At 34.4% G+C, this 11,225-nt stretch overlaps 2 protein-coding genes across 2 annotated transcripts; both read right to left on the bottom strand.

Moving 5' to 3' along the window:
* Positions 1-5,724: 5,724 nt before the first annotated feature.
* Positions 5,725-7,455, bottom strand: LOC126699940 (inositol-tetrakisphosphate 1-kinase 1-like). Its single transcript, XM_050397913.1, has one exon. It carries the CDS (start codon positions 7,098-7,100, stop codon positions 6,099-6,101), a length of 1,002 nt encoding a protein of 333 aa, XP_050253870.1. The 5' UTR covers positions 7,101-7,455; the 3' UTR covers positions 5,725-6,098.
* Positions 7,456-8,700: 1,245 nt separating this feature from the next.
* Positions 8,701-10,190, bottom strand: LOC126699939 (inositol-tetrakisphosphate 1-kinase 1-like). The gene has a single exon (XM_050397912.1). The coding sequence runs from the start codon at positions 10,095-10,097 to the stop codon at positions 9,021-9,023; it is 1,077 nt and encodes a 358-aa protein (XP_050253869.1). The 5' UTR covers positions 10,098-10,190; the 3' UTR covers positions 8,701-9,020.
* Positions 10,191-11,225: the final 1,035 nt, after the last annotated feature.

The raw sequence follows: 11,225 nt of genomic DNA, 5'->3' as shown, positions 1-11,225 counted from the left end.
AGAACAAAATTTAAATAAATAAAATAAAATCAGTTTAGAAGAATATCATGTAACATATTCTGTGACAACTAAAATGATCATTTACATGTATTTTAATAACATATAATTTATCAAGTTATTTAAATAAGACACATGATAAATTATAAGTCTACTTAACGAAAAAAAAATCTTGTAATTATAAACATATGTGAATGTCAAAAATCTTGTATGTAGTTGAACTAGTTTCTCATAACATTTTCAACAAAGATGTTTTGCGTTTAATAAATCTTCCTCTTCCCCTTTGTAACTATAGAACTTTTTAAATTATAAAAAATTAATTAATTAATTAAGAAAAAAAGTGAATGGTTATCTGCATTGTCACCTTCGTTTTGTTTGTTTGTTTGATTTTTTTTTTTTTTTAAAGAATTCTAATGATTGAGAGAATATTTATTATACGCAAAAGTAACTAACCAAAAAGGCAACAAACTGTCTATACTTGCTCTAGCCACCTAATTAGAACTTTGTATCACTTTGTATTAATCACGACACCATAGTTTGTGATGCTTTCAACAAACTGGTTTGGTATTCTTCGCCTAATCTACACCCTAATTGATGAAACTTATTGATTTTTGAGATGCATTTAATTTAAGTAATTGAAATGACAGAAGGATGGACTTTTTGAAGCTTCTGAAAACTACTTGATTGAGATGCTGCAATGAAAATGGAAATGTGAAATTGAATGTAAACTACATATCTCCTCTTTAATAACGATAAGTATTGTGTCAAGTTGTCAACTCGACAGATGAGAAACTCTAAATTATTTGATAATAAATGATATTACGTCAGTGGTATCAAAATTCAATAAGTGAGAGACATGTTTATAAAAAATAACTACCTTACTAACAAATAAAAGACATTTACTAGTGAATAATTATTTTACACATATGTCTTTCGTTTATTAAATTTTAATACGAATGACATAATACCATTTAATATACATTTTTCCAAGTAGGGGCATGCTATTCCCAGCTTTCTCTTTGATTTTTTGTTATAACAAAAAGGTTAGACAATGATAAAAGTTAATCCCTTTGTAGAGTTCCCATTTATTTAAGCAAGTTTCGAGCATAGCTCTCTTACCAGTAGGATCTAAAAATATATATGGGACCATTTTGAATGGTCATAACCCCAATTGTCCAAGAGATACGACTTAGATTTCTGAACACGGTCAACCAATTATCATAAATGACAATACCCACACACAAAATTCTAGCAACTCGTATGTTTTTTTTTTTTTTTTTTTTTTTTAATTTTACATAATTTAAAAACAACAAATTAAAAAAAAAAAAAAAAATGACGTTATCAAGTCGTAAAAACTATACGTATAATGGTCATGAAGTCCATGCAGGAATGTATTACATGTGAAATTTTTTTCGACCAAGATAAAAAATCAGATTTAATTGGATGGAGATAGAAGGACAAGACCAAGTGTTGCAAGGAGGACTATAACATGAATAAACCTTTTAGACCTATAAAATAGAAATTTTGTCAAGAGTCTTGTAAGTTATAACTCAATTGGAATGTTTTGATATTTTTAATTGAGACATCCATAGTTCAGGTCCACTTTTCTTTAATTATCAAATTATCAAAAAAAAAAAAAATGAAACCACATTTTTTCAGCTTTGTCCCCTTTAACAATATCCAATATTTTGATGCCTCTTTGTGCACTCTTTCCGTCTCCAATTAGTCAAATAACCAAAATTTCTAATTCTAGTTAAATGATACTTCTTCTTCTTTTCTTTTTCTTTTCTTTTTTTTTTCTTTTTTTTTTTTTTTAATTTTTAAAATCTATAGTTGAGGGTATAGCCTTATAGGGGAATTTGAAGTTTAAGCCTGAGTTAAATGGTACTTAGTTTGTAGAGAAAGCTGGAAATTCACATTCACATTTTGCGCATACCATAATTATAACCTCTTTGTAAGTGAAAATTGCATGCCTCAAGTTAATTCCTCAAAAAGAAAATGAACCCAAAAAAAAAAAAAAAAAATCCTATTTTGTCAAACAATTTTGTGCACTCAAAAATAATTTTAAAAACCAAAATGGACAAAAAATTGAAAAATGAGACTGGTTATCATTTAGCTGGTCCAACTAGGGTCAAAAAAGTGATCAAACCAATGATGTCATAATTAATATAATTAAAATATTTAAATAATTTTTATGTGAATTTTGAATTTTCATAAGTTATATTAAAAAATATATTGCCTTTTTTTTTTTTTTTTTCTAATTACTGGTTGTTGACAAAATAAAGTTTGCTATTTAAGCTTCATATTTTTATTTTTATAAATAATAGTTTAATAATTTAACTTTAACTTTTAGCTACTTATTTAAGGAACCCCACCAAAAAAAAAAAAACTGAAAATGAAAACGAAAACGTAAACGGCAGAATGATTAGACAAGTCAGTTCTGTTCCCAGTCATAGTGTCACACAAGTTTACTCTTCTTTTTTTCCCCTAAATTTAACTTTAACTTTTAGCTACTTATTCAAGGAACCAAAAAAAAAAAAAAAAAAACGTAAACGTAAACATAAATGACAGAATGATTAGACAAGTCAATTTCATTCCCAATCATAGTGTAACACAAGTTTACTCTTCTTCTTTTTCCCCTGAATTTATCACCACACGTTACCACTTAACTTCAGATCAGATTCAAATTTCTTTTACTTTTTAGACTTCTTTCCCCCCACAGTCTTTTCGGTAAGACATGAAGACATCTCTCTCTCTCTCTCTCTCTCAAGACAAATTCTTTCTCAACATTTAGTAATTCCAATCAAAGGCTCAATACATTTCATCCAACAAAAGTTTTCACTTTATTTTATTTTCACCCACATATTTGAGATTTCCCTGATCTCATTTCAGTTTAGATCTAAGAAGTTTGTACAATTTGGTTCTGATTTTTTTTTTTTTTCCCGATTATAAGAACCAGTTTAACCACACCAATTCTCGATTTTGCCAATTGAACCACGGATTCTCGATTTTTCTTGCTTTTTCTTTAATCCAGCCAATCCAGTCCAGTTTTTAAAACCATAAGTCAAAACTCCTCCATGTCATTTTGAAATTTTGCAGAAAAAATAAAATAAAAAAACAAACAAACAGGAGGGCCCAGCAATTGAAATTCTAGACAATAACAATAAAGATGACGCTCGATGCCATTAAGAACCAGATTAGGAGACTCTTAAACATAATTCATAAGACTGTAGACTGATAACATTTGGGAAGAGGAGAGATAGAGAAAAGTCACGGGGATCTGAGAGGTCTGCATTTGGAATTGGGCCTCCAAATCCAAGCCCCTCATTTCTCAAGATGGATGTCAGATTCAAGCCCACAATGTTTTTACTAAACTATTAAAGTGGATTTTCTTTCTTCTTTCCTACATTCACTCTTTTCTTTCTTTTGTTCCTATTCAAGTCCAAGAACACTCTCCTCTGTCTAGAACCTAGATACTTCAATAGGTAACACCACCGAGATGATGCTCAGTGCCACTGCATATGCTTTCCGAGTATCCTACAATTAATCGAGTACTTAAGATTCAAACGTCTTATAAGGTTACAGGAATACTTTGTTGCCATAACTCAAAATCTACAAAAACACCAAAGAGTAGAACTACAAGAATGCTTTATTGCCCAGTGTCACCACATCGTTGCAAAGATCTACAATTTCTTGACTTTGAAATAGCAGAATCCTTATAAATTTGTCATGAAGGTACATGCCCCACATTACTGAAAAGGGAAGACCAAGCTATTCAACTTACTACATTGTATATCATAGGGATGCTTAAGACACAATCGGGAGTGCCAAAAATGACCCCAAAGAAAAAAGTATGAAGTCATAAATCATGTTTAATGTTTGGGGTAGGGGATGAAAGAAGAAATGGATTACATGTCATCAAATCACAATGGAATCACAGAAACTCCATAGAACACCCAAAATCAGAAATCAAATATAAGATTGACAAAATGCTGAACCTCCCATTTATTTTAACTGTAACATGCTACTAGAATGACAAAACCCTGATATCAGCACCTTATCTTTCCAATAACTTCAATATTTATTAGTAAAAAAAAAGGGAAGTTACAAACTTACAATAATGTAATGCTAGTCCACACACGGTACGAAGAACAGAGGACAGTCACTAACAAAAACGTCCTTCACAATTATTTTATAATAGGTAAAGAGGAAGCTTATACATTAGACTAGAACACAAGGGACCTCATCTATGCAGCAGCCTGTAAAGCATACCACAAAAAACAATGCCCAAAATAATAAATGAGATGGTAACCAGCAGGCCAAATAGAAAACCAATTACTCCAAAGAAAATGTATCCAAAATCTCACTGACATTTCCATCAAAATTTTATAAAATTAGCAAGCTCGGCAAAAACCATTGAACCTCCTAAATTTTAGCATTTCTTTCTAGACTTCTTCACATTGATTTCTATTTAAATGGAAACATGAGGGAGATGATATATTGTTCCTTTTTTCTTTCCCAACAAAATCTTATTCTTTAGCCCACGACTACCCTCTCAAAAGACAGGGATGCACACATCCCACCCAGTTCCTCAAATCTTATTCACAAGAACCAACATTGCCAATCACTCACACCACAGTTGAACACAATCACCAAAACTTGCCAGTATTTAATCAAATACAAATTGACCCTATGACTAATCCCCAAGTACCATCTAACGTTTATTAATTTCAACACTCTGAAGATTCCTTCCAATACACTAACCTGGATGCAGCTATATTATCAGCCATATGAGCATCAAATTACATTGGAAGACTTACAAAAAACCATCATCAAAAGTTATCCTATCAACACATTAGCAGCAGGGACTGGGCAAGAAATCACAAATTTTGAAGTTAAATGATTAAATTACAAGGCAGATCAGCAGGGACTATTTGAAATCACAGGTTTGGAAGCTAAGTGATCTGATTGTAAAGTTAATTTTATCTGCTCAAGGCATTGACAACTCCTTCCTCTTGCTAAGTGACTAGATTAGGAGTTTTTATTTCAATCTTCTTAATGAATTGACAAATACTTTGTCTTCTTTCTTCTCCTAATCCCTTGACCACAAAGAAATTGGAAGAAGAACGCAGCAGAGTAGAATGGAAATAAGGTAAAGTAAATAGAGAATGAGAGAGACAGAAGCAGAGTAGATGCATAATTTTAGTTCTGCCCATAGAGCTTCAAATGTTTCTACGTTTTTCCCCAATTTGGAAATTTATTTATAAATTTCCATTACTTAGCATTCATAATGCATACAGTCATTAATGTTATACTATTTTAGATGCTGAAGATTGGATATGAAAGCTCCTTGTGAATAAGGGCAATGCAAAAAATGTTTTAGGCTTCTGTTTTCGGAAGGGAGGATGGATCCTAGGAAGCAGACACACAACAAAGACCAAAATCCCTGGTGTTCCTTGCCCAACACATACAGACACAAATACTTTATGGACACTGCCGCCTGCCTGTTTGGAGAATATAAAAATTGATATCTAGCCCATGTTATGCAGATCTAAAAATAAAGACTCTGTAGATGTCATGTATCAATCCTATATCCCTATTATAGAAACTTCAATACACCAAAGAGAGCGGAATAGAACTCATTCATGCTAATATGGCAATAAATTTACATCACTTATTTATTCAAGCAAACCAGGACAACTGAAGCAAATATCATACTACGCAAAATAATCATGAAAGCAGCCAAATTGTTTCTTGAATTATTTAGAGATTCACCAAAATGGCTAATCCATTCCAATGCAAGAAATAAATAGCAAAATTCATACATTCAATTTGATAGGTAAAACATACTTGGCAAAACATATCCCTTGAATAAGCGCTTTTGAATTAGGGCTATCTGATAGGTGCCTAAACAATATATGAAATTCGCCAAAAAAGAAAGCCAAAAAGGTACTCGGAGAGTCAAGAACTTGATCCATCCAGCTGAGTAAACCATCAACGATTAACCCAACCGCGTCACCTTGCTTATTCAGCCCCACACACACACACAGCATTACTCACACAAGTGTTTTGCTCTCTTCAATCTCGCCATCTCTCACCTCTTAATTCTCCTTCGCCTCCAATTCCACATTCCTCCTCTTCTCTTCCACAACATCACAAAAAAAGTCCACAAAAACAGACTCATAATCGGGCATTTTCGCGAACCCAGGAAAGTAATTGATATCAATAACAAAGTACCTATTCCCATCTCTACTATCCCTGATCAAATCAAAGTTAAAAAGCCTAAGCCCCATTGCCTCCCTCAACCCATTGGCTAACGCCGTCACAAACTCCGAAGGCGGCATTTCCGCCTCCTCCACAAGCTTCTCCACTCCAGAAATATATCCCTCCACCTCAGAAGAAGAATCATTTTTCGCAAACAAATTCGATATCTGCTTAAACAACAACAAACCCTCCTCCGGAGCCATATTATTCAGTGTCCCTTCAGATATATCCGGCAACGATTTTCTCTTCACGCATTTAACGTGATCTCCCACCGCATACACCTTGAAAATCACTCCGCCGTGGTTCACAAATTCTTGCATCACAAATGGTTTTTTCAGTTTCAGTTTCTTCAGCCCGTTCTCGTTGAACACCAAGAACATCTCGTGTGACTTGGCACTGCCGTCGACCGACACCTGTTTCGCTATGAACGGAAACTTGAACCCTATTTCGTCAATCGAATCCACAAGATTCTCCGACTCTTCCAATACTCTTTGATTTGGAACCCCGAGGGTTTGGTCCCCTTGAGGGATTTTCAAGCTGGTCACCACATCGAGCATGGAGGCACGGCTGTGGAGATGGTCGATTGCTTCCGGCGGGTCGATTACGACGACGTTTGGGTGATGGAGAGAGAGTTGCTGCACTTGGTTGTTCCAATCGGAGCCGTAGATTTTGTGGATGATGCAATCGAACGGTCCCTGTTGAGCTAAGGGTTTGGTGGGGTCGATTTCGATGAGATCGATGGCGCGTTGTTTGGCTTGATCGATTAAAGAGTTTTGGATGAAGCGTTGCCCATCCTTGGGGGAAAGAGCGTAGCCTATGCGGTACATTGGAGAAGACATTTTTTTTACTTAATTTGTGTTTGGGAGGAGAGAAAGTAATAAGAGAGGGAAAAGGATATCTGTGACTGTGATTAGAGCTCAGTTTCAGTGTTTTTGAGAATGAACGGCAGACAGTGATTTGAGTTTTGATTTGATGTGGATATCTGTGACAGAAAGTTGTTATTGCGGAGAATGAACGCGATGCTGAGGTGCAGCCGAAAGGTGTTATCGGGTCCCGCATACGTGCTGCTGTGACTCAAGGTATCAATTGACGGACAAGGATTTGCTGCATTGCATACTAGAGGTCGCTGCAGTTTCTGCATGCTGAGATAGATGGCAAAAAACTGAAGTGACACATTTCCGGCTTACATGCATTATGGCATATGATTAATTTTGAGTGAAATTTCTCCGTCAATTTAACGTTTCGCACGCATATTTATTGTTATGATTATGAATAGCTATAGAAAGCTAAAGATTTTAGCTTTTATCGATTTAAAATACTATTTTATTTATTTTAATATTTTGTTTTATAATTAGCTTTTAAGAGGTTTTTTTTATTTTAGTTATTTTTATTTTTTTTTAAATTAATAATTTACGTCTATTATAATTTAAGATTACTACATTTTTCAATCATAAAAGAATTTAGGGGTGTGATGAAAAATTATTTTATCTGTAAACGCATAACACTTATCACACCTCTATATGTTATTTGGAGTTGGAAAATGTAGTACTCCCACAAATTATTAACTTTCCAAAAAAAATAAAATAGAAGAGCCTCACTCGCGTGCTAATAGGCTAGTAAATAATAATAATTTCAGTATTTTTCGAGTTTCAACTTTCAACCTAAACTTTCGGATCCATGAATGATGCCCCATCCAGGTTACTCCTCTCAAGTTTTGTACCTTACATTTTTCATACTCTGTCCAATTCTCATGCCATATCAGCAAACTCTAAATGAGGTGGGTCCCATAAAAGTGTAGTTCTTACTTCTTATCATATTTATTTGGTTAATAAATCACTAATCCATGTGATGCATAGGCAAATTATATCATAAAAGTGATTTGATCTTCTCAAGAATTAATTAGATCAATTTTGATAGACTCCAAGTGATTTTAACCTATTCTTAGTTTAGATTTTTTTTTTTTTTTTTAATGGTATCTCTAGTGCCTTTGTGGCTATAATTTTTTTAAAAAATAAATAAGAAATAATTTCAGTTCATGGTGATTATTTTTTATCATTAAGTTAATATATCAATTAATTTTTTGTATATCAAAACAAATTTTTATTAGTTGAGCTATTTAGAATCTCGTTCATGGCTATTATATTTATACTTGATATATAGTTACTCTTCAATATGATAGGAATTAAAGACAATTTTAACAAAATTGCTGCTACATGTGATCACAAAGTTGCCTTGCTAAAATAACAAAAACAAAAGTTTCTTGTAATGGAGCTTTATCTCAAATAAAATAATTTGTGCAATACTATAAAAGTAAAATAACCCTTCAATTTCAACCTCGCCTCTTCTTACACACATTACTCTCTTTCAGAGATATATATATATATACATATATATATGTTTCTGGGATATGGTTAGACTTGCTTCAAGTTAATTAGAATATTGTTGCTTCCACTCAGACAGTGGTGTGAATACGATTAATAGTAGCACCAGCTCTAACAAAAAACTGGTGCATATAACTGAACAAAACCGATCTATTTTTGAGACTTTCAATAAATAAATGAATACAGCATACTTGGCAAAACCTATCTCTTAAATTCGCACTTGAAGTATTCGAAAAGTACCACCATGTGGCGCAGTGAATATAATATATAGAATTGACACAAAAAAGCATAAAGGTTTTCAAGAGTCAGAACTTGATCCATATTCATGACCCAACAACCCAGTAATGATTAATCCAACCTTGTCACCCCGTTCATGCATTACTCACACAATGCTTCTTCCTCATGATGATTCTCCTTCACATCCAATTCCACCTCCCCATCACCATTCTTCTTCCTCTTCTCTTGCACAACATCACAGAAAAAATCCACAAAACAAGACTCATACTCCGGCATGTTCACGTACCCAGGAAAGTAATTAATATCAATAACAAAGTACCTATGCCCATCTCTACTATCCCTAATCAAATCAAAGTTAAAAAGCCTAAGCCCCATTGCCTCCCTCAACCCTTTGGCTAACTCCGTCACAAACTCCAAAGGTGGCATTTCCGCCTTCTCCACAAGCTTCTCCACTTCACAACAGTATTCATCCACCTCATCAGAAGAACCTCCCACCGCTTCACTATTTTTCGCAATCAAATTCGATATCTTCGAAAACAACAAGAAACCCTCATCCTCCGCTACGCTATTCAGTGTCTCTTCGCATATATCAGGCAACGAACTCCTCTTCACGTATTTTACGTGATCGCCCACCACGTACACCTTGAAAATCACTCCACCGTGGTTTACAAATTCTTGCATCAAAATTGGTTTTTTCAGTTTCAGTTTCTTCAACCCGTTCTCGTTGAACACCAAGAACATCTCGTGTGACTTGGCACTGCCGTCGACCGATATCGGTTTCGCTATCACCGGAAACTTGAGCCCTATTTCTTCAATCGAATCCGTAAGATTCTCCGACTCATCCAGTACTCTTTGATTTGGAACCCCAATCGTTTGGTTCCCTTGCGGGATTTTCAAGCTGGTAACCACATCAAGCATGCAGACACGGTTGTGGAGATGCTCGATTGCTTGCGGCGGGTCGATTACGACGACGTTTGGGTGATCGAGAGAGAGTTGCTGCAATTGGTTGTTCCAGTCGGGGCCATAGTGTTTGTGGATGATGCAATCGAAAGGTCCCTGCTGAGTTAATGGCTTGGTGGGATCGATTTCGATGAGATCGATGTCGCGTTGTTTGGCGTGATCGAGTAAAGAGTTTTGAATGAAGCTGTGCACTTCCTTTGGGGAAAGCGAATAGCCTATGCGGTACATTGGACAAAAAGATGGAGTTGGAGAAGACATTTTTTTTTTTTTTTTTTTTAAGTTTGTGTTTGGGAGTAGAGAAAGTAAGAGATGGAAAATTCAATTTATAAGAGTTGATTTAGCTGAGTTTCAGTGTTTTGAGTTGTTGATTTTATTTATGAGAAAGTCGTTATTGCGGAGAACCAACGCGAAATAAAGCCGTTCATTGCGGAGAACGAACGCCATGATCATGGGATGCAGCTAACGGTTGTTATCGGGTCCCGCATATTTGCTGCTGTGAAGGTATCAATTAGGGCAAGGATTCGAAAGTTGAGGTGGAACTCGAGTTTCTTGTTATATAAAACTTGAGCTTCAAGAGTTCTTTAAAAATTCGAATAAGTAGGAGATAAAGCTCAATTAATATTCTTTAAATTTTTGAGCAAGCGGTGTGTTCTAAACACTTTCAATTTTGTTTCTTTTGTTGTCTGATCTTTGTTACTGTTCTTAGCTGTTGTGCATAAAATAAAAGGAACAAGTGGGAGATAAGCTCCGACGTGATCTGAAAATGAAGAGAAGAGAGAGACATTCACACACCAATCTTTTTGTCTTGTCTCCCATGTGCGTGTAGCCGTGTAGGACAAATAGAAGTAAGACAAGAGTTGGAACAAAAGAAAAAAAATGAGCCAAGTGCATTTTAAAAAAAAAAAAAAAAAAAAAAAAGAAAAGAAAAGAAAGAAGAAGGGGAAAGCAGGCCATCAGCTATCATATAAGTTATAACAAAGAACTTGAGTTTATAAAACTCGAGTTCTATGTTAAAATTTGTATTTAACAACAAATTTAAGTTTCATGAACTTGAGTTTCACATGAACTTTTTAATTAAAAAATATTAAATTAGTGAGTGCCACTCTAAGACATTTTTAAGGAACTCAATTTTTTGAAACTCGAGTTACAAAACAGTGATAGATTGCTAAATATTTCGTATGATATTTGGCCATTTTTGCCAAGATTTTGCTATTAGATAAGTTGATGGAGTTACTGCATACTAGGCTAGGTGGCAAAAACCCAAAGTGAAACATATCCAGCTCACATGCAAGGCACACATGATCAATTTTGAGCGAAATTTCTCCATCATTTCTCTCTCTTGCTCCTCTCTGTCAAACAACTTAGGAAAAATAATAATCAAACTCT

The sequence above is a fragment of the Quercus robur genome, chromosome 9, assembly GCF_932294415.1.
Source record: "Quercus robur chromosome 9, dhQueRobu3.1, whole genome shotgun sequence".
Taxonomy (NCBI): Eukaryota; Viridiplantae; Streptophyta; class Magnoliopsida; order Fagales; family Fagaceae; genus Quercus; species Quercus robur.
This window is presented reverse-complemented; position numbering and strand designations above follow the sequence as displayed.

What these genes read in the sequence shown, in the direction of transcription:
- LOC126699940 (XM_050397913.1), bottom strand. Translation starts at nt 7,100, where the DNA reads ATGTCTTCTCCAATGTACCGCATAGGCTACGCTCTTTCCCCCAAGGAT.
- LOC126699939 (XM_050397912.1), bottom strand. Translation starts at nt 10,097, where the DNA reads ATGTCTTCTCCAACTCCATCTTTTTGTCCAATGTACCGCATAGGCTAT.